Source organism: Oncorhynchus clarkii, chromosome 10 (assembly GCF_045791955.1).
Source record: "Oncorhynchus clarkii lewisi isolate Uvic-CL-2024 chromosome 10, UVic_Ocla_1.0, whole genome shotgun sequence".
Classification (NCBI taxonomy): Eukaryota; Metazoa; Chordata; class Actinopteri; order Salmoniformes; family Salmonidae; genus Oncorhynchus; species Oncorhynchus clarkii.
This window is the reverse complement of record NC_092156.1, coordinates 4,919,805-4,942,758: the sequence shown is the minus strand read 5'-3', so window position 1 is coordinate 4,942,758 and position 22,954 is coordinate 4,919,805. Positions and strand designations below refer to the sequence as shown.

The window sequence follows — 22,954 nt, the reverse complement described above, 5'->3', positions numbered from 1 at the left end:
TGCCCCAAACACAACACTTTGTATTCGGGACATAAAGTTAATTTCTTTGCCAGATTTTTTTTTGCAGTATTACCTTAGTGCCTTGTTGCAAACAGGATGTTTTGGAATATTTTTTATTCAGTACAGGCTTCCTTCATACTCTGTCAAATATGTTACTATTGTGGAGTAACTACACTGTTCTTGATCCATCCTCAGGTCACACGTCACAGCCATTAAACCTTGTAACCATTGTAAAATCACCATTGGCCTCATGGTGAAATTCCTGAGCGGTTTCTTTCCTCTCCGGCAACTGAGTTAGGAAGGATGCCTGTATCTTTGTAGTGACTGGGTGTATTGATACACCATCCAAAGTGAAATTAATAACTTCACCATGTTCAAAGGGATATTCAATGTCTGCTTTTTTAAATGTTTACCCATCTACCAATAGGAGCCCTTCTTTGCGAGGCATTGAAAAACCTCCCCGGTCTTTGTGGTTGAATCTGTGTTTGAAAATTCACTGCTCGACTGAGAGACCTTACAGATAATTTTATATGTGTTGGGGTAGTCGTTCAAAAATCATGTTTAAAAACTATTTTTGGACACAGTGAGTGTGCAATTATAGTGACTTATAATTATTATGCGACTTGTTAAAACACGTGAACTTATTTAGGCCATAACAAAAGGGGTTTGAATACATATTGACTCAACTTTTCACATTTAATTAATTTTGTAAACATTTCTACAAACATAATTCCACCGTGACATTATTGTGTGTAGGTCAGCGACACAACAAAAAATCTACATTTAATCAATTTAAAATTCGGGCTGTATGTAAACACAACTAAATGTGTGATAAAAGTCAAGGGGTGTGAATACTTTCTGAAGTCCCTGAAGTGTTTTGGTGAGGCGGTCGATGTACGTCCCAGACTGAAGTGTTTTGGTGAGGCGGTCGATGTACGTCCCAGACTGAAGTGTTTTGGTGAGGCGGTCGAAGGAATTCACTGTATGTTTGTTAGTGTGTGGTAGTTACCGATGAGGGGCACCACCACAATGTACGTCCCAGACTGAAGCAGCGTCTTGAGGCCGGTGAGGTGGTCGATGAAACCGTTGGTGTCGGGGACCAGGAAAAGAGGACGGACCTCTAACTCCAACTGACCACACGTCTGTAACACCGCCTGGACGGAGGGAACACACACACACACGTTACAAATCAAAATCAAATCAAAGTTTATTTGTCACGTGCGCCCGAATACAACAGGTGTAGTAGACCTCACAGTGAAATGCTGAATACAACAGGTGTAGTAGACCTTACAATGAAATGCTGAATACAACAGGTGTAGTAGACCTCACAGTGAAATGCTGAATACAACAGGTGTAGTAGACCTTACAGTGAAATGCTGAATACAACAGGTGTAGTAGACCTCACAGTGAAATGCTGAATACAACAGGTGTAGTAGACCTTACAGTGAAATGCTGAATACAACAGGTGTAGTAGACCTTACAGTGAAATGCTGAATACAACAGGTGTAGTAGACCTTACAGTGAAATGCTGAATACAACAGGTGTAGTAGACCTTACAATGAAATGCTGAATACAACAGGTGTAGTAGACCTCACAGTGAAATGCTGAATACAACAGGTGTAGTAGACCTCACAGTGAAATGCTGAATACAACAGGTGTAGTAGACCTTACAGTGAAATGCTGAATACAACAGGTGTAGTAGACCTTACAGTGAAATGCTGAATACAACAGGTGTAGTAGACCTTACAGTGAAATGCTGAATACAACAGGTGTAGTAGACCTTACAGTGAAATGCTGAATACAACAGGTGTAGTAGACCTTACAGTGAAATGCTTACTTACGAGCCTATGTATAGTCTGTGTGTGTGTGTATATATATATATATATAGTGTATGTTTATACTATAGTGTGTGTATATAGTGTAGTGTGTGTTACCTGTATCTAGTCCGTGTGTATATAGTGTGTGTATAGTGTGTATATAGTGTGTGTATAGTGTGTATATAGTGTGTGTTACCTGTATCTAGTCCCTGTGTGTATAGTGTGTGTATAGTGTGTATATAGTGTGTGTATAGTGTGTATATAGTGTGTGTTACCTGTATCTAGTCCGTGTGTATATAGTGTGTGTATAGTGTGTATATAGTGTGTGTATAGTGTGTATATAGTGTGTGTTACCTGTATCTAGTCCCTGTGTGTATAGTGTGTATATAGTGTGTGTATAGTGTGTATATAGTGTGTGTATAGTGTGTGTTACCTGTATCTAGTCCCTGTGTGTATATAGTGTAGTGTGTATATAGTGTGTGTATAGTATAGTGTGTGTATAGTGTGTGTATAGTGTGTGTTACCTGTATCTAGTCTCTGTGTGTATATAGTGTAGTGTGTATATAGTGTGTATATAGTATAGTGTGTATAGTGTGTATAGTATAGTGTGTATATAGTGTGTATATAGTATAGTGTGTATAGTATAGTGTGTATAGTAAAGTGTGTATATATAGTGTAGTGTGTATATAGTGTAGTGTGTGTTACCTGTATCTAGTCCCTGTGTGTATATAGTGTGTGTTACCTGTATCTAGTCCCTGTGTGTATATAGTGTGTGTTACCTGTATCTTGTCCCTGCGTCTCTGCTGCTCAGCCAGTTTGTTGGTGAGGGCGCTCCGTCTGGCCCGGAGCTCTCGGATGTCGTCCTCACTGCCATCATCACCGTCCGACACAGACGACTCCGCCTCCACGATGACGTCATCACTCTGCGACACAACAACGGAAGAGAAGGACGTGTTACAAAACTGAGACACACACACAATCACACACACACACACACACACGACTCAGCTAACCAAGGTCTTCATGAAGGTGACTAGTTGCTATATGATAACTGACCATTGACATGGAAATCAATGTTGTGAGGTTCAGCATTAAAACTAAAACTCGGTTGAATCAGCTGTTTAACTTCCGTTGTTTGGGTAAAAGCCAGCGACACACAGGGGACAGGAGACGGACACACCTCTCTCTCTGTCTGCGAGTCCTGTCTGCTGCGTGCGTCGCCGGGGCGACCGGGTTGGGGAGAGGTTGCCATGGAGACGTACTTCCCTCCTTTAAAAGCCAGGAGAGGTTCTTCCTGTCCACACAGAGCCTCCAGGAAATACTTCAATACTGTTACCCTTTTACAGTCTGCTGCTATCGTCTAGAGAGAGGGAGAGAAGGGGGGGAGAGGGAGAAAAGGGGGGGAGAGGGAGAAAAGGGGGGAGAGGGAGAAAAGGGGGGGAGAGGGAGAAAAGGGGGGGAGAGGGAGAAAAGTGGGGAGAGGGAGAAAAGGGGGGGAGAGGGAGAAAAGGGGGGGAGAGGGAGAAAAGGGGGGAGAGGGAGAAAGGGGGGGAGAGGGAGAAAAGGGGGGGAGAGGGAGAAAAGGGGGGGAGAGGGAGAAAAGGGGGGGGGGAGAGGGAGAGGGAAGGGGGGGAGAGGGAGAAAAGGGGGAGAGGGAGAAAAGGGGGGAGAGGGAGAAAAGGGGGGAGAGGGAGAAAAGGGGGAGAGGGAGAAAGGGGGGGAGAGGGAGAAAAGGGGGGAGAGGGGAAAAGGGGGGAGAGGGAGAGGGGGAGAAAAGGGGGGAGAGGGAGAAAAGGGGGGAGAGGGAGAAAGAGGGGGGGGAGAGGGAGAAAAGGGGGGAGAGGGAGAAAAGGGGGGAGAGGGGGAGGGGGGAAGGGAGGGGGAGAGGGAGAAAGGGAGGGGGAGAGGGAGAAAAGGGGGGGGGGAGAGGGGAGAGGGAGAAAAGGGGGGAGAGGGAGAAAAGGGGGGAGAGGGAGAAAGGGGGGGAGAGGGAGAAAAGGGGGGAGAGGGAGAAAAGGGGGGAGAGGGAGAAAAGGGGGAGAGAGGAGAGGGAGAAAGGGGGGGAGAGGGAGAAAAGGGGGGAGAGGGAGAAAAGGGGGGGGAGGGGGAGAGGGAGAAAAAGGGGGAGAGAGGGAGAAAGGGGGGGAGAGGGAGAAAGGGGGAGAGGGGGGGAGGGGAGGGAGAGGAGAGGGAAAAGGGGGGGAGAGGGAGAGGGAAAAAGGGGGGGAGAGGGAGAAAAGGGGGGAGAGGGAGAAAAGGGGGGGAGAGGGAGAAAAAGAGGGGGGAGAGGGAGAAAAGGGGGGGAGAGGGAGAAAAAAAGGGGGGAGAGGGAGAGGGGGGAGAGGGAGAAAAGGGGGAGAGGGAGAAAAGGGGGAGAGGGAGAAAAGGGGGGGAGAGGGAGAAAAGGGGGGGAGAGGGAAGGGGGAGAGGGAGGGGGAGAGGGAGAAAAGGGGGGGGGAGGGGAGAAAAGGGGGGGAGAGGGAGAAAAGGGGGAGAGGGAGAAAAGGGGGGAGAGGGAGAAAAGGGGGGGAGAGGGAGAAAAGGGGGGAGAGGGAGAAAAGGGGGGAGAGGGAGAAAAGGGGGGAGAGGGAGAAAAGGGGGAGAGGGAGAAAAGGGGGGAGAGGGAGGGAAAAGGGGGAGAGGGAGAAAAGGGGGGGAGGGAGAAAAGGGGGAGAGGGAGAAAAGGGGGGAGAGAAAAGGGGGGAGAGGGAGAAAAGGGGGGAGAGGGAGAAAAGGGGGGAGAGGAAGAAAAGGGGGAGAGGGAGAAAAGGGGGAGAGGGAGAAAAGGGAGAGGGAGAAAAGGGGGGAGAGGGAGAAAAAGAGGGGGGAGAGGGAGAAAGGGGGGAGAGGGAGGGGGAGAGGGAGAAAAAGAAAAGGGGGGAGAGGGAGGGAGAAAAGGGGGGAGAGGGAGAAAAGGGGGGGAGAGGGAGAAAAGGGGGGAGAGGGAGAGGGGAAAAGGGGGGAGAGGGAGAAAAGGGGGAGAGGGAGAAAAGGGGGAGAGGGAGAAAAGGGGGGGAGAGGGAGAAAAGGGGGAGAGGGAGAAAGGGGGGGAGAGGGAGAAAAGGGGGGGAGAGGGGGAGAAAAGGGGGAGAGGGAGAAAAGGGGGGAGAGGGAGAGGGAGGGAAAAGGGGGGAGAGGGAGAAAAGGGGGGGAGAGGGAGAAAAGGGGGGGGGGGAGAGGGAGAGAAAAGGGGGGGAGAGGGAGAAAAGGGGGAGAGGGAGAAAAGGGGGGAGAGGGAGAAAAGGGGGGGAGAGGGAGAAAAGGGGGGAGAGGGAGAAAAGGGGGGGAGAGGGAGAAAAGGGGGGAGAGGGAGAAAGGGGGGAGAGGGAGAAAAGGGGGAGAGGGAGAAAAGGGGGGAGAGGGAGAAAAGGGGGAGAGAGGGAGAGGGAGAAAAGGGGGGAGAGGGAGAAAGGGGGGGGGAGAGGGAGAAAAGGGGGAGAGGGAGAAAAGGGGGGAGAGGGAGAAAGGGGGGAGAGGGAGAAAAGGGGGAGAGGGAGAAAGGGGGGGGGAGAGGGAGAGAAAAGGGGGGAGAGGGAGAAAAGGGGGGGAGAGGGAGAAAGGGGGAGAGGGAGAAAAGGGGGGGAGAGGGAGAAAGGGGGGGGAGAAAAGGGAGAGGGAGAAAAGGGGGAGAGGGAGAAAAGGGGGGAGAGGGAGAAAAGGGGGGGAGAGGGAGAAAGGGGGGAGAGGGAGAGGGGAGAGGGAGAAAAGGGGGGAGAGGGAGAAAGGGGGGAGAGGGAGAAAGGGGGAGGGAGAGAAAGGGGGGAGAGGGAGAAAGGGGAGAGGGAGAAAAGGGGGAGAGGGAGAAAGGGGGGAGAGGGAGAAAAGGGGGAGAGGGAAAAGGGGGGAGAGGGAGAAAGGGGGGGAGAGGGAGAAAAGGGGGAGAGGGGAGAGGGAGAAAAGGGGGGAGAGGGAGAAAAGGGGGGAGAGGGAGAAAAGGGGGGAGAGGGAAAAGGGGGAGAGAGGGAGAAAAGGGGGGAGAGGGAGAAAAGGGGGAGAGGGAGAAAGGGGGGGAGAGGGAGAAAAGGGGGGAGAGGGAGAAAGGGGGGAGAGGGAGAAAGGGGGAGAGGGAGAAAAGGGGGGGAGAGGGAGAAAAGGGGGGGAGAGGGAGAAAAGGGGGGAGAGGGGGAAAGGGGGAGAGGGAGAAAAGGGGGGAGAGGGAGAAAGGGGGGAGAGGGAGAGGGGAGAGGAGGGAGAAGGGGGAAGGGAGGGGGAGAGGGAGAAAAGGGGGGGAGAGGGAGAGGGAGAAAAAAGGGGGGAGAGGGAGAAAAGGGGGGGAGAGGGAGAAAAGGGGGAGAGGGAGAAAAGGGGGGGAGAGGGAGAAAAGGGGGGGAGAGGGAGAAAAGGGGGGAGAGGGAGAAAAGGGGGGAGAGGGAGAAAAGGGGAGAGAGGGAGAAAAGTGGGGAGAGGGAGAAAAGGGGGAGAGGAAGAAAAGGGGGGAGAGGGAGAAAAGTGGGGAGAGGGAGAAAAGTGGGGAGAGGGAGAAAAGGGGGGAGAGGGAGAAAAGGGGGAGAGGGCGAAAGGGGGGAGAGGGAGAAAAGGGGGGAGAGGGAGAAAAGGGGGGAGAGGGAGAAAAGGGGGGAGAGGGAGAAAAGGGGGGAGAGGGGAAAGGGGGGAGAGGGAGAAAAGGGGGGAGAGGGAGAAAAGGGGGGAGAGGGAGAAAAGGGGGGAGAGGGAGAAAAGGGGGAGAGGAAGAAAAGGGGGGAGAGGGAGAAAAGGGGGAGAGGGAGAAAAGGGGGGAGAGGGAGAAAAGGGGGAGAGGGAGAAAAGGGGGGAGAGGGAGAAAAGGGGGGAGAGGGAGAAAAGGGGGGAGAGGGAGAAAAGGGGGAAGAGGGAGAAAAGGGGGGACAGGGAGAAAGGGGGGAAGAGGGAGAAAAGGGGGGACAGGGAGAAAGGGGGGAAGAGGGAGAAAAGGGGGGAGAGGGAGAAAAGGGGGGAGAGGGAGAAAAGGGGGGAGAGGGAGAGAATATTGGTCTACTGATACGGTTTTGTGATTGTGTGTGTGGTGGATAAACTCACTGTATCCCCGGTGCAGTCTACGTAGCAGGGTTCCTGAGGGGCGGCGAGCAGCGGGACGAAGCCGGCCAGTAGCCTGTCCTCCTCCAATAGCAGCAGGCGGAGCTCCTCATCCCCCTCGCCTCCGTCCCCGTCTGCCTTGTACAGTGGCGCCTCGCCGTGGTCGACACGCGCCAACGCATTACACAGGTCTGCCAGGCTACGCCACACATCAAGACTACAGCTACAGGGGGAGAGAGAGTGTGTGTGTGTCAGTGTGTGTGTGTGTGTGTCAGTGTGTGTGTGTCAGTGTGTGCCTCAGAATCTTTTAAATTAAAAGTCTATTACGTTTGAAATTGAGTGCCAATTCCACCCACCCAGTCAACAAACAGGGAAAAAAAGAGCTCATCGTGTGTGTGTGTGTGTACTTACTCTATACGGCAAGGTGGAGGATTCCATTGGTTGGGGTGTCCAAGCATCCAATCAGACCAGACCTTGACGCTAGGCAGCAGCTCCCTCAGTTCCAATGGAAAGGCAGAAACTCTCACCATCCCCTCCTGCCCCTCTTCTCTCTCCTCCGCTGGGATGGGCTCTGAGTGATTGAGAGTTAGCGAGTTAGTGCTTAATAAAGAATTAGCAAATGAGTGCCGATCTACTTCGATCAAGAGGCTAACAAGGGGGCTACTCCTAGCACGGTGCTTCTGAATAAACAGTGCCTCTTCTCAGGATTCATGAGAGGGACAGGCGGATAAATTTGTGATGAGCCAGTTTCGCCAACAAGATTGTTTGGCTCGGGGCTCTCCACCCCCAAATATACCGTTCAGACACGGTCCTCAGGGTGTTGGATCGATAAAACATCCCAGTCCTCGGGGTGTCGGATCGTTAAAACATCCCAGTCCTCGGGGTGTCGGATCGTTAAAACATCCCAGTCCTCGGGGTGTTGGATCGATAAAACATCCCAGTTCTTGGGGTGTTGGATCGATAAAACATCCCAGTCCTCAGGGTGTCGGATCGTTAAAACATCCCAGTCCTCAGGGTGTTGGATCGATAAAACATCCCAGTCCTCGGGGTGTTGGATCGATAAAACATCCCAGTCCTCGGGGTGTTGGATCGATAAAACATCCCAGTCCTCGGGGTGTCGGATCGATAAAACATCCCAGTCCTCGGGGTGTCGGATCGTTAAAACATCCCAGTCCTCGGGGTGTTGGATCGATAAAACATCCCAGTCCTCGGGGTGTTGGATCGATAAAACATCCCAGTCCTCAGGGTGTTGGATCGATAAAACATCCCAGTCCTCGGGGTGTTGGATCGATAAAACATCCCAGTCCTCGGGGTGTTGGATCGATAAAACATCCCAGTCCTCGGGGTGTTGGATCGATAAAACATCCCAGTCCTCGGGGGACTGTTGTTTCTCTGTGCTTATTTGAGCTGTTCTTGCCATAATATGGACATGAACTTTTACCAAATAGGGCTATCTTCTGTATACCACCCCTACCTTGTCACAACACAACTGATTGGCTAAAACATATTAAGGAAAGAAATTCCACAAAATTAACTTTTAACAAGGCACACCTTGTTAATTGAAATGCATTCCAGGTGACTCACCTCTTGAAGCTGGTTGAGAGAATGCCAAGAGTGTGCAAAGCTGTCATCAAGGCAAAGGGTGGCTACTTTGAAGAATCTCAAATATATTTTGATTTGGTTAAAACATTTTTGGTCTACTACATGAGTCCATAGGTGTTATTTCATAGTGTTTATGTCTTCACTATTACTCTACAATGTAGAAAATTATACCGAATGAAGAAACACCCTGGAATGAGTTGGTGTCCGAACTTATGACTGGTCCTGTACATGTAAAGAATCACAAGAAAACCCGCATTGCAGTCTGCCCTTCTCAATAAAGGGATCTGAGCGCTCCGTTGGGAACGGATGCTTTGGCCTATCAGTGGCCTCAGACCCTGCTCTATGGATCTGATTCAGGCCACCGTGGAGAGGGTCCACTGTTGATTTTGGTGGCTCCCCTGTTGGGCCAGACAACCCTGGTTCCTAGAGATTATCCGCCTTTTGGGCCCAATATCAAATCAAATGGTATTATTTGTCGGCCAACATAACCGTTTACACCTTAACCGCGAAATACTAACCGACAACGCAGTTAAGAAAATAGAGTTAACAACAACATTCTAAAATAAATAATAAAATAACAATAATGAGGCTGTAAAAGGGGTACTGGTACCAAGTCAATGTGTGGGGGTACAGGTTAGTAATGAGGCTATATACAGGGGGTACCGGTACCAAGTCAATGTGTGGGGGTACAGGTTAGTAATGAGGCTATATACAAGGGGTACCGGTACCAAGTCAATGTGTGGGGGTACAGGTTAGTAATGAGGCTATATACAGGGGGTACTGGTACCAAGTCAATGTGTGGGGGTACAGGTTAGTAATGAGGCTATATACAAGGGGTACCGGTACCAAGTCAATGTGTGGGGGTACAGGTTAGTAATGAGGCTATATACAGGGGGTACCGGTACCAAGTCAATGTGTGGGGGTACAGGTTAGTAATGAGGCTATATACAGGGGGTACCGGTACCAAGTCAATGTGTGGGGGTACAGGTTAGTAATGAGGCTATATACAGGGGGTACCGGTACCAAGTCAATGTGGGGGGGTACAGGTTAGTAATGAGGCTATATACAGGGGGTACCGGTACCAAGTCAATGTGTGGGGGTACAGGTTAGTAATGAGGCTATATACAGGGGGTACCGGTACCAAGTCAATGTGTGGGGGTACAGGTTAGTAATGAGGCTATATACAGGGGGTACCGGTACCAAGTCAATGTGTGGGGGTACAGGTTAGTAATGAGGCTATATACAGGGGGTACTGGTACCAAGTCAATGTGTGGGGGTACAGGTTAGTAATGAGGCTATATACAGGGGGTACCGGTACCAAGTCAATGTGTGGGGGTACAGGTTAGTAATGAGGCTATATACAGGGGGTACCGGTACCAAGTCAATGTGTGGGGGTACAGGTTAGTAATGAGGCTATATACAGGGGGTACTGGTACCAAGTCAATGTGTGGGGGTACAGGTTAGTAATGAGGCTATATACAGGGGGTACCGGTACCAAGTCAATGTGTGGGGGTACAGGTTAGTAATGAGGCTATATACAGGGGGTACCGGTACCAAGTCAATGTGTGGGGGTACAGGTTAGTAATGAGGCTATATACAGGGGGTACCGGTACCAAGTCAATGTGTGGGGGTACAGGTTAGTCGAAGTAATTTCTACATGTAGGTGAAGTGACTATGCAGAGATCATAAACAGTTTATGGGGCCTAAACCCACAGATCCCATATCTGCTGTCGCGGGTGGCAAATTGTTTGCGTGTGCCTTGGGTTGCCGTGGAAGCGAGCGAGTCCACAGTTTCCGGGTTACTGCAGGTTTCCCTTGGGTTTAAGCCTTGGGTTGCCGTGGCAGCGAGCGAGTCCACAGTTTCCGGTGTTACTACCAAGGGCGAGCTCGATATCCATTGGCCCGTTTTGGGGTTGCAGCGTGATTTCAGGTGACTATGATTTGTTGTTGACTCCCCGTAGTATGTTATACCTTGTTCCCTCCTTCAGAGAACAGTAGTTATTGCCATAACTGTACGCTATCGTATGCCCTTACGTGTGTGTGTGTGTGTGTGTGTGTGTGTGTGTGTGTGTGTGTGTGTACCTGCGGGTGTGTCTCTCAGCAGCTCTGTGCAGCGTTGGACCAGCAGAGAGAACATGGCCAGACCCAGAGCTGTAGTCTGTTCCTGTAACACAGATCTCACCTCACTGTCTCCTCCTAGAGAGAGGAGAGGAGAGGAGGAGGAGAGGAGAAAGAAGAGAAAGCGGAGAGAGGAGAGAGAGAGGGGAGAGAGAAGAGAGAGAAAGAGAGAGAGAGAGGGGAGAGAGAAGAGAGAGAAGAGAGAGAGAGGAGAGAGGAGAGAGAAGAGAGAGAAGAGAGAGAGAGGGGAGAGAGAAGAAAGAAGAGAAAGGGGAGAGAGGAGAGAGAAGAGAGGAGCGAGAAGAGAGCAGAGAGAAGAGAGAAAAAGAGAGCGAGAGAGAGAAGAGAGAGAGAGAGAGAGAGAGAAACATTTAGTCACAGGCTTGAGTGTTGCTGGCACAAGGTCACACTTCTGTGTGTATGTTACCTCTGCTCTGAGCGTTGTGTATCGTGAACATGTTAATGGTGATGATCTGCAACATGCGTGTGCTGCCCAGAGGAGAGGGGCTGTGTTGGAGCAGCACGGTGAACTCCTGGAGAACCCGACTGGCCACCGAAGGGAACGACTCCATGCTGCAACACATTATGCTCATTTAGCAGACACTCCTTACCCAGAGGGACTTACAGACGTCACAGAAAGACAACCACGCATCACAGGGACTGGAAGCTAAATCTATCTTACGAAACAGCAGCTAACTCTCATAATCTGTGCGAGTTAGAAAAGCTGTCTGCGACAAGACTACATGAAAATGAAGTCTACATATTTTTAAAAACAAGCTTGCGCACACACACACACACACACACACACACACACACACAGGGCAGAGTACTCACCCCACTTTAGTGAAGAGTTTTCCGTGAGCGTGGAGGAAGCTGAGTGTAAACCTCTTATTGAGCTGCAGACAGAAGCAGAGAGACAGGAGCAACAGAGCACTGATGAGTCAGACAGTCTGTCATTGATTAGACATGTCTGTCCTGTCATCTATCATTGTTAAATGCTATTTCTCTGTGACATCATTGGCCTTGGTATGAGTGCTATTATAAGAGCTAGGTGAAGGGGACTGGTTATAACAGCTAGGTGAAGGGGACGGGTTATAACAGCTAGGTGAAGGGGACGGGTTATAACAGTGGTTATAACAACTAGGTGAAGGGGACTGGTTATAACAGCTAGGTGAAGGGGACGGGTTATAACAGCTAGGTGAAGGGGACTGGTTATAACAGCTAGGTGAAGGGGACTGGTTATAACAGCTAGGTGAAGGGGACGGGTTATAACAGCTAGGTGAAGGGGACGGGTTATAACAGTGGTTATAACAGCTAGGTGAAGGGGACGGGTTATAACAGCTAGGTGAAGGGGACGGGTTATAACAGCTAGGTGAAGGGGACGGGTTATAACAGCTAGGTGAAGGGGACGGGTTATAACAGCTAGGTGAAGGGGACTGGTTATAACAGTGGTTATAACAGCTAGGTGAAGGGGACGGGTTATAACAGCTAGGTGAAGGGGACGGGTTATAACAGCTAGGTGAAGGGGACTGGTTATAACAGTGGTTATAACAGCTAGGTGAAGGGGACGGGTTATAACAGCTAGGTGAAGGGGACTGGTTATAACAGCTAGGTGAAGGGGACTGGTTATAACAGTGGTTATAACAGCTAGGTGAAGGGGACGGGTTATAACAGCTAGGTGAAGGGGACTGGTTATAACAGCTAGGTGAAGGGGACTGGTTATAACAGCTAGGTGAAGGGGACTGGTTATAACAGTGGTTATAACAGCTAGGTGAAGGGGACGGGTTATAACAGTGGTTATAACAGCTAGGTGAAGGGGACGGGTTATAACAGCTAGGTGAAGGGGACTGGTTATAACAGCTAGGTGAAGGGGACTGGTTATAACAGCTAGGTGAAGGGGACTGGTTATAACAGTGGTTATAACAGCTAGGTGAAGGGGGCGGGTTATAACAGCTAGGTGAAGGGGACTGGTTATAACAGTGGTTATAACAGCTAGGTGAAGGGGACGGGTTATAACAGCTAGGTGAAGGGGACGGGTTATAACAGTGGTTATAACAGCTAGGTGAAGGGGACTGGTTATAACAGCTAGGTGAAGGGGTCTGGTTATAACAGTGGTTATAACAGCTATGTGAAGGGGACTGGTTTTAACAGCTATGTGAAATGGACTGGCTATAACAGGTTACAACAGCTAGGTGAAGGGGACTGGCTATAACAGGTTACAACAGCTAGGTGAAGGGGACTGGCTATAACAGGTTACAGCAGCTAGGTGAAGGGGACTGGCTATAACAGGTTACAACAGCTAGGTGAAGGGGACTGGCTATAACAGGTTACAACAGCTAGGTGAAGGGGACTGGCTATAACAGGTTACAATAGCTAGGTGAAGGGGACTGAGCAGAAAGGAGAGGGAATGAGAGAATTTGACAACAGGCCAACTTACATCCGAAAATAAGAAAGGAAGGAGGGAAACAGAGGAAGAGTACATGAGGAAACAAACAGAGATTCCTCAGTAACTATTGATTTATCAATAAGGGTTGTCTTAAGAAACACCCTGTGTGTGTCTGCATGGTGAGAGAGGATGTGTGTGTGTGTGTGTGTGTGTGTGTGTGTGTGTGTGTGTGTGTGTGTGTGTGAGGATGTGAGTCTGTGTGCGCGTGTGTTTACGGGGTAGTATCTCCATGGAGATGGCAATAACAAGAGCACCATGGCCCACGAAGCACCGTCTGTCTGCTACAGAGGGTGGGTCACAGAGCCACCACTTCCTGGGAGAGAAAACATCTCTAGTATGTAAAACATCTCTAGTATGTAAAACAGCTCTAGTATGTAAAACATCTCTAGTATGTGTGTGTGTGTGGAAAGAGAGAAATATGATCCGGAATCTGGTAAAATCAACAAACAGAGACACAGAGAGAGGACAGAGAAAGAGAGAGAGAGGCAGACTGAGAGAGAAAGAGAGAGAGAGAGTCAGAGAGGTCAGAGAAAGAGAGAGGTAGACAGAGAGAGCGAGAGAGTCAGAGAGGGGGACAGAGTCAGCGAGAGGCCAGAGAAAGAGAGAGAGAGAGAGAGGACAGAGAAAGAGAGAGAGAGACAGAGAAAGAGAAAGAGAGAAAGAAAGAAAGAGAGGACAGAGAGAGACATATTTCCCTCAGATTACACAGATCCACAAAGAATTCGAAAACAAATCCAATTTTGAAAAACTCCCATATCTACTGGGTGAAATACCACAGTGTGCCATCACAGCAGCAAGATTTGTGACCTGTTGTCACGAGAAAAGGGCAACCAGTGAAGAACACACACCATTGTAAATACAACCCATATTTATGCTTATTTATTTTATCTTGTGTCCTTTAACCATTTGTACATTGTTACAACACTGTATATATAATATGACATTTGGATTGTCTTTATTGTTTTGAAACCTCTGTATGTGTAATGTTTACTGTTAATTGTTATTGTTTATTTCACTTTATATATTCACTTTGTATGTTGTCTACCTCACTTGCTTTGGCAATGTTAACACATGTTTCCCATGCCAATAAAGCCCTTGAATTGAATTGAGAGAGAGAGACAGACAGACACAGAGAGAGACACATAGAGAGATACAGAGAGACACAGAGAGAGTCACAGAGAGAGACACAGAGAGAGACACAGAGAGACCCAGAGAGAGACACAGAGAGAGACAGAGAGAGACAGAGAGAGACCCAGAGAGACCCAGAGAGACCCAGAGAGACACAGAGAGACACAGAGAGACACAGAGCAAGACACAGAGAGACACAGAGAGAGACACAGAGAGACCCAGAGAGACCCAGAGAGACCCAGAGAGACACAGAGAGACACAGAGAGACCCAGAGAGAGACAGAGAGAGAGACACAGAGTGAGACAGAGAGACCCAGAGAGAGAGAGAGACCCAGAGAGACCCAGAGAGACCCAGAGAGAGACAGAGAGACACAGAGAGAGACCCAGAGAGACCCAGAGAGACAGAGAGACACAGAGAGACCCAGAGAGACACAGAGAGACACAGAGAGACAGAGAGAGACACAGAGAGAGACACAGAGAGACACAGAGAGACACAGAGAGACACAGAGAGACACAGAGAGACACAGAGAGACCCAGAGAGAGAGACACAGAGAGACACAGAGAGAGACAGAGAGAGACAGAGAGACACAGAGAGACACAGAGAGAGACAGAGAGACACAGAGAGAGACACAGAGAGACACAGAGAGAGACAGAGAGACACAGAAAGAGACAGAGAGACACAGAGAGACCCAGAGAGACACAGAGAGACACAGAGAGACACAGAGAGACACAGAGAGACACAGAGAAACACAGAGAGACACAGAGAAACACAGAGAGACAGAGAGACACAGAGAGACACAGAGAGAGACAGAGAGTAAAGACAACATCCAGTATAAAATAACTGGAACAGAACCAGAAGAGAAGCTGCAGATAATCCAGAAGTGTGTGTATATGCATGGATGGTGTGTGTTTGTGTGTGTGTGTGTGTGTGTGTGTGTCAGTGTAAAGTGTTCTACTCACATCACTAGGGCTGTGGTTGCCCAGTTCTCCTTCCTGTTCAGAGTCTCTGCTGGACTCGCTAGCCCCGCGGTGTGATGACGGAACCCCTGCCTGTCCAATAGGGCCGACCCAGATCTCTACCCTGGCCCCCTCCTCCCCCCGTCCTCCTCCTCGCACCCCGGGGCCCCTGGACCCCCCCTCCCACTCCTGCTTCCTCCTCCGCTCCATCTGGTCCGCCTGGGGGGGGGGGGGGGGGGTGAAAGGTCAAGGGGTCAGGGGTCAAAGGGGCAGGTGAGAATCCCAACATCACGTGTTATAAAGGCCTGGTGTTAGGTTGTGTTTGGTCAATGAATACATTAGCTGGGTTATGACTTGAGGTGTGTGTGTCTTTTATGTGTGTGGTGTGTGTGTGGTGTGTGTGTGTGTGGTGTGTATGTGTGTGGTGTGTGTGTGTGTGTGGTGTGTGTGTGTGTGTGTGTGGTGTGTGTGTGTGTCTGACCTTGCGTTTGGCCTCTTCAAACAGACTCATGAGACTCTCCTTGGCAGTGAGGATGGGGTTGGAGGCAGCAAGGCTACGCATGTAGTAATACACTGCATCCAACTTCCTCTTCTAGAGAGAGAGGGGGTGGGGGGGAGAGAGGGGGAGGGGGAGAGGAGAGGGAGGAAAGGAGAGAGAGGGGGGGAGAGGGAGAGCGAGAGATGGGAGAGAGAGAGGGTGAGGAGAGGGAGGAAAGGAGAGAGAGCGAGAGAGGGGAGGAAAGGAGAGAGAGAGGGGGAGAGGGAGGGCGGAGGAGAGGGAGGAAAGGAGAGAGAGAGAGCGAGAGAGGGGAGGAAAGGAGAGAGAGGGGGGGAGGAGAGGGGGGAGGGAGGAAAGGAGAGAGGGGGGGAGAGGGAGGAAAGGAGAGAGGGGGGAGAGGGAGGAAAGGAGTGAGAGGGAGGGGGGGATGAGAGGGAGGAAAGGAGAGAGAGAGAGCGAGAGAGGGGAGGAAAGGAGAGAGAGGGGGAGGAGAGGGGGGGAGAGGGAGGGGGGAGGAGAGGGAGGAAAGGAGAGAGAGCGAGAGAGGGGAGGAAAGGAGAGAGAGAGCGAGAGAGGGGAGGAAAGGAGAGAGAGAGGGGGAGGAGAGGGGGGAGGGAGGAAAGGAGAGAGGGGGGGAGAGGGAGGAAAGGAGAGAGAGAGAGGGAGAGGGAGGAAAGGAGGGAGAGAGAGCGAGAGGGGAGGAAAGGAGAGAGAGAGAGGGGGAGGAGAGGGGGGATGGAGAGAGCGAGAGAGGGAGGGGGGAGAAGGGGGAGAAAGAAAGAGAGAGGGGGAGAGGGAGGGCGGAGGAGAGGGAGGAAAGGAGAGAGAGAGAGCGAGAGAGGGGAGGAAAGGAGAGAGAGGGGGGGAGGAGAGAAGAGGGGAGGAAAGGAGAGAGATTGAGAAAAATGTGATATTTCTCTTAAAATCTTGGCTATACTGGCCACACAAAAAAAGTACAGTTCACCCCCTCCCTCCCTTTGTCACGACTCTCACCGTGTAAACAGCCAGCAGGGCCAGCTGGTTGTAAGGTCGTCCGTTCTTAGGAGCAATCTGCTGGGCCTTCAGGTACCAGCTACACGGGAGGAGGAAGAGAGGAGCACATTGTGTCTGAGTCTCCTTCGCAAGAGAGACCTAAAGGAGTCTTATTTCATATGTACAACATTTTAACAACACTAGTTTCCCCCCCCATTTACGATTTGTCAACGGACAGGAACACGGATAAGATGCTTTTCCCTGGTGGCCACGGTACGGTACCTGCGGGCCTTGCCGTAGTTAGCCGAGTCGCTGGCTTGCTCTCTGTAACGGGCGATGTCCCCCTGACAGATCAAACACCGCTGGGCACTGATCAGAGCATACTTCACCTGGAGCAACACACACTGATCAGAGCATACTTCACCTGGAGCAACACACACTGATCAGAGCATACTTCACCTGGAGCAACACACACTGATCAGAGCATACTTCACCTGGAGCAACACACACTGATCAGAGCATACTTCACCTGGAGCAACACACACTGATCAGAGCATACTTCACCTGGAGCAACACACACTGATCAGAGCATACTTCACCTGGAGCAACACACACTGATCAGAGCATACTTCACCTGGAGCAACACACACTGATCAGAGCATACTTCACCTGGAGCAACACACACTGATCAGAGCATACTTCACCTGGAGCAACACACACTGATCAAAGCATACTTCACCTGGAGCAACACACACTGATCAGAGCATACTTCACCTGGAGCAACACACATTGTAACACTGTTCAATACACGTGGGACCCTAGAGAATCTACAACGGGGAGAACGAGGACACAATCCACACATTCAAATTGATTTAAAAAAAAATAATAATAATTATACGTTTTTTAACTTGTCCATTTGGACTTTTTGAAATTTATATTCTGGTTGTCGAGCCTGTAGGGAAAAAACTAAAATGTATAAAACTATTTATACAATTTTCCCGAGTTTATCATAAGACAACGAACAGAATGCATCAGTGATTTCGTATTTCCTGCAACTCTCTGAAGAGGCAATGATGATGACGACGCTAAGTAGACGAAGGCTTTTCCCAAAAAACATAAATGAAATGTTGTTAACTACAAAGTAGCCTATGTTTACCTGCCAGAATGATATCGTGGTTATTTTCCAAACTCTACCATCACATGTGCTAAAGTAAACTCAAATTAAAGATAACTACACCCAGAAATAGAAAATGGATTGGATTTTTTCCCAGAACTCAAAAGTCTCCTGATGTGGTTTAAGCTGTGGACTTAGAACATCCTATTTCATTGTTTTATTTCATTTGTTTAAGTGTGATTGATTGCACACACACACACACACACACACACACACACACACACACAGACACACACACACACACACAGTCTGAACACACACACACACAGTCTGTACACACACACACACAGTCTGAACACACACACACACACACACACACACACACACACACACACACACAGACACAGACACAGACACACACACAGACACAGACACAGACACAGACACAGACACAGACACACACACACAGACACACACACACACACACACACACACACACACACACACACACACACACAGACACACACACAGACACACACACAGACACACACACAGACACACACACACACACACACACAGACACACACACAGACACACACACACACACAGACACACAGTCTGAACACACACACACACACACACACACACAGTCTGTACACACACACACACACACACATCACGTGTATACACACACACACACACAGACACACACACAGACACACAGACGTCGTGTTGTTACCGTCTTGCGTAGTGGACGTGGTCTGATGGCCATGCCGTCCATGTAATCCTCCAGTTTAAATTGAAACACCGTCTGAAGCTTCTGCAGCAGTGCATCAAAGAACACCGTCCCCTGGGAAACAAACACAGTGCATCAAAAAATACCGTCCCCTGGGAAACAAACACAGTGCATCAAAAAATACCGTCCCCTGGGAAACAAACACAGTGCATCAAAGAACACTGTCCCCTGGGAAACAAACACAGTGCATCAAAGAACACTGTCCCCTGGGAAACAAACACAGTGCATCAAAGAATACCGTCCCCTGGGAAACAAACACAGTGCATCAAAGAATACCGTCCCCTGGGAAACAAACACAGTGCATCAAAGAACACCGTCCCCTGGGAAACAAACACAGTGCATCAAAGAATACCGTCCCCTGGGAAACAAACACAGTGCATCAAAGAATACCGTCCCCTGGGAAACAAACACAGTGCATCAAAAAATACCGTCCCCTGGGAAACAAACACAGTGCATCAAAGAACACTGTCCCCTGGGAAACAAACACAGTGCATCAAAGAATACCGTCCCCTGGGAAACAAACACAGTGCATCAAAGAATACCGTCCCCTGGGAAACAAACACAGTGCATCAAAGAACACCGTCCCCTGGGAAACAAACACAGTGCATCAAAGAATACCGTCCCCTGGGAAACAAACACAGTGCACCAAAGAATACCGTCCCCTGGGAAACAAACACAGTGCATTAAAGAATACCGTCCTCTGGGAAACAAACACAGTGCACCAAAGAATACCGTCCCCTGGGAAACAAACACAGTGCACCAAAGAATACCGTCCCCTGGGAAACAAACACAGTGCATCAAAGAACACCGTCCCCTGGGAAACAAACACAGTGCATCAAAGAATACCGTCCCCTGGGAAACAAACACAGTGCATCAAAGAACACCGTCCCCTGGGAAACAAACACAGTGCACCAAAATGATTAGCTCCATGAGGAAACACTAAGGCTGTTTCAAAATAGTTGCATGAAGTTGAACATGGTGTGTGTATACGCGGTGCGTGTTTCACTGTACGCGGTGTGTGTGTGTGTGTGAGTACCAGGCCACGCTCTTGTATGGCAGTAAACCAGCCAGCTCTCCCCCCTAACAAAAAAAAATCTGAATTCCGAGGCGCGCACTGAATAATTGTCCACATTTACTTTTCCTCATCCAACAAGAAAAGTTACAAACAGCAAAAATCACCAGCCTATGTCAATCTACTTTCCCCCATAATATAAATGTTTACCTAGTCTATCGGTCAGCTTGTTGTTCTGTGTGATAAATAAATATTTTTAAACAGACTCTGGGACAGTTGTGGCATGCTAATATGACTACTGATGTAACAACTAGCATGGGATGCTAATATGACTACTGATGTAACAACTAGCACGGGTTGCTAATATGACTATTGATGTAACAACTAGCACGGGATGCTAATATGACTACTGATGTAACAACTAGCATGGGATGCTAATATGACTACTGATGTAACAACTAGCATGGGATGCTAATATGACTATTGATGCAACAACTAGCACGGGTTGCTAATTTGACTACTGAGGCAACAACTAGCATGGGTTGCTAATATGACTATTGATGCAACAACTAGCATGGGTGCTAATATGACTATTGATGTAACAACTAGCACGGGTTGCTAATATGACTACTGATGCAACAACTAGCATGGGTGCTAATATGACTACTGATGTAACAACTAGCACGGGTTGCTAATATGACTACTGATGTAACAACTAGCATGGGTGCTAATATGACTATTGATGTAACAACTAGCACGGGTTGCTAATATGACTACTGATGTAACAACTAGCATGGGTGCTAATATGACTACTGATGTAACAACTAGCACGGGTTGCTAATATGACTACTGATGTAACAACTAGCACGGGTTGCTAATATGACTACTGATGCAACAACTAGCACGGGTTGCTAATATGACTACTGATGCAACAACTAGCATGGGTTGCTAATATGACTACTGATGCAACAACTAGCATGGGTTGCTAATATTACTATTGATGTAACAACTAGCACGGGTTGCTAATATGACTACTGATGCAACAACTAGCACGGGTTGCTAATATGACTATTGATGTAACAACTAGCACGGGTTGCTAATATGACTATTGATGTAACAACTAGCACGGGTTGCTAATATGACTACTGATGTAACAACTAGCATGGGTGCTAATATGACTACTGATGTAACAACTAGCACGGGTTGCTAATATGACTACTGATGTAACAACTAGCACGGGTTGCTAATATGACTACTGATGCAACAACTAGCACGGGTTGCTAATATGACTACTGATGCAACAACTAGCATGGGTTGCTAATATGACTACTGATGCAACAACTAGCATGGGTTGCTAATATTACTATTGATGTAACAACTAGCACGGGTTGCTAATATGACTACTGATGCAACAACTAGCACGGGTTGCTAATATGACTATTGATGTAACAACTAGCACGGGTTGCTAATATGACTATTGATGTAACAACTAGCACGGGTTGCTAATATGACTACTGATGTAACAACTAGCACGGGTTGCTAATATGACTATTGATGTAACAACTAGCACGGGTTGCTAATATGACTATTGATGCAACAACTAGCACGGGATGCTAATATGACTATTGATGTAACAACTAGCACGGGTTGCTAATAGGACTATTGTGCTTTTGGCTAATGGCTAACGAAAGAAAGTTGTTAGAACATGAGATAAACGCTGGTTTTAATGGCAATATGAGGAAGTGTTTACAAAATAATTCCGTCAACCTTTCTATGGTCAGATTTGTTGGCTACTTTGAAACGAGGTAAGACATGATTCATAAAATGACAAAACGCCCAGGTTTGAAACAATTACGTTTATGGCTAAAACATATTGAACCAAAATATAAAAACACCTCTGGTGCCCAGTCATGTGAAATCCATAGATTAGGACCTATGTTTCTGTCTGTAATAAAGGTCCCTCTCGGTGCCCAGTCATGTGAAATCCATAGATTAGGACCTATGTTTCTGTCTGTAATAAAGGTCCCTTTCGGTGCCCAGTCATGTGAAATCCATAGATTAGGACCTATGTTTCTGTCTGTAATAAAGGTCTATGCCCTCTCGGTGCCCACCAGCGCCCAGTCATGTGAAATCCATAGATTAGGGCCTAATGAATTTATTTCAATTGATTGATTTCCTTCTATGAACTGTAACTCAGTAAAATCTTTGAAATGGTTGCATGTTGCGTTTATATTTCTGTTTAGTATAGTTTCAAAATGCTGAATGCCTCCACTCAGATTGCAGTGCACAACAGACACTGGGCTTTCTCTGAACGAACCGTGCTTAGAGGACGTCGACCGAATCGAGCCTTCATTAATTTACCTTTTTTTTATTTAACTAGGCGAGTCAGTTAAGAACACATTCATATTTACAATGACGGCCGAGGAACAGTGGGTTAACTGCCTCTAGGATTCGACCTTGCAAACCCTTCGGTTACTAGTCCAACGCTCTAACCACTAGGCTACCTACCGCCCCTACACTCTAACCACTAGGCTACCCTGCCGCCCCTACACTCTAACCGCTAGGCTACCTGCCGCCCCTACACTCTAACCGCTAGGCTACCTGCCACCCCTACACTCTAACCACTAGACTACCTACCACCCCTACACTCTAACCACTAGACTACCTACCCCTCCCCCCTACACTCTAACCACTAGACTACCTACCCCTCCCCCCTACACTCTAACCGCTAGGCTACCTGCCGCCCCTACACTCTAACCACTAGGCTACCTACCGCCCCTACACTCTAACCACTAGACTACCTACCCCTCCCCCCTACACTCTAACCGCTAGGCTACCTGCCGCCCCTACACTCTAACCACTAGGCTACCTACCGCCCAACATTAGACATTAGCCTTTAGACGTTAATGTAATTATACTACATTATATTTGTCAAGCTGTAACCAATATGCATAGTCCATCACCTACTAGACTTGGACGGTATTCAGATTGTCATATCGACCTTCTGCCATACCAGGATATTCAGTAATAACGGCACTGAACACAAGGGGGCGCTGTTTTCAAACCCCACGGATACTATGTAAATAAAAAAAAATATGTAACCCAAAGGTTAGCAATGCTAACAAGTACATGTCAAATCCCATAAATAAAACTAACTAAATGCTAACAAACATTTCAGCATTTCAGCATTTCAACAGTCTCTAACCTAAACTATACAAGTAGTTTAGGTTAGATAGCTGCACGCACAAAAACAAAATGCTAGTCCCAGTTAGCAGCACAAAACAAAATGCTAGTCCCAGTTAGCTGCTAGTCCCAGTTAGCAGCACAAAACAAAATGCTAGTCCCAGTTAACTGCTAGTCCCAGTTAGCTGCTATTCCCAGTTAGCAGCCCAAAACAAAATGCTAGACCCAGTTAGCTGCACAAAACAAAATGCTAGTCCCAGTTAGCTGCACAAAACAAAATGCTAGTCCCATTTAGCTG

At 48.6% G+C, this 22,954-nt stretch overlaps 1 protein-coding gene across 1 annotated transcript in view; it reads right to left on the bottom strand.

Annotated features, from left to right (window-relative positions):
* The window catches only part of LOC139417928 (telomerase-binding protein EST1A-like), a 44,555-nt gene that overhangs the window by 14,503 nt on the left and 7,098 nt on the right, over positions 1–22,954 (bottom strand). The window contains exons 4-16 of the mRNA XM_071166920.1: positions 18,405–18,515; positions 16,834–16,940; positions 16,573–16,651; positions 15,562–15,672; positions 15,084–15,299; positions 11,385–11,446; positions 10,978–11,123; positions 10,515–10,628; positions 7,242–7,401; positions 6,834–7,053; positions 2,998–3,177; positions 2,597–2,740; positions 1,010–1,154 (exon numbers count right to left, since the gene is read on the bottom strand). Of these exons, the coding sequence (XP_071023021.1) occupies positions 1,010–1,154; positions 2,597–2,740; positions 2,998–3,177; positions 6,834–7,053; positions 7,242–7,401; positions 10,515–10,628; positions 10,978–11,123; positions 11,385–11,446; positions 15,084–15,299; positions 15,562–15,672; positions 16,573–16,651; positions 16,834–16,940; positions 18,405–18,515 (1,795 nt within the window). The remainder of the gene's footprint in view (positions 1–1,009; positions 1,155–2,596; positions 2,741–2,997; positions 3,178–6,833; positions 7,054–7,241; positions 7,402–10,514; positions 10,629–10,977; positions 11,124–11,384; positions 11,447–15,083; positions 15,300–15,561; positions 15,673–16,572; positions 16,652–16,833; positions 16,941–18,404; positions 18,516–22,954) is intronic.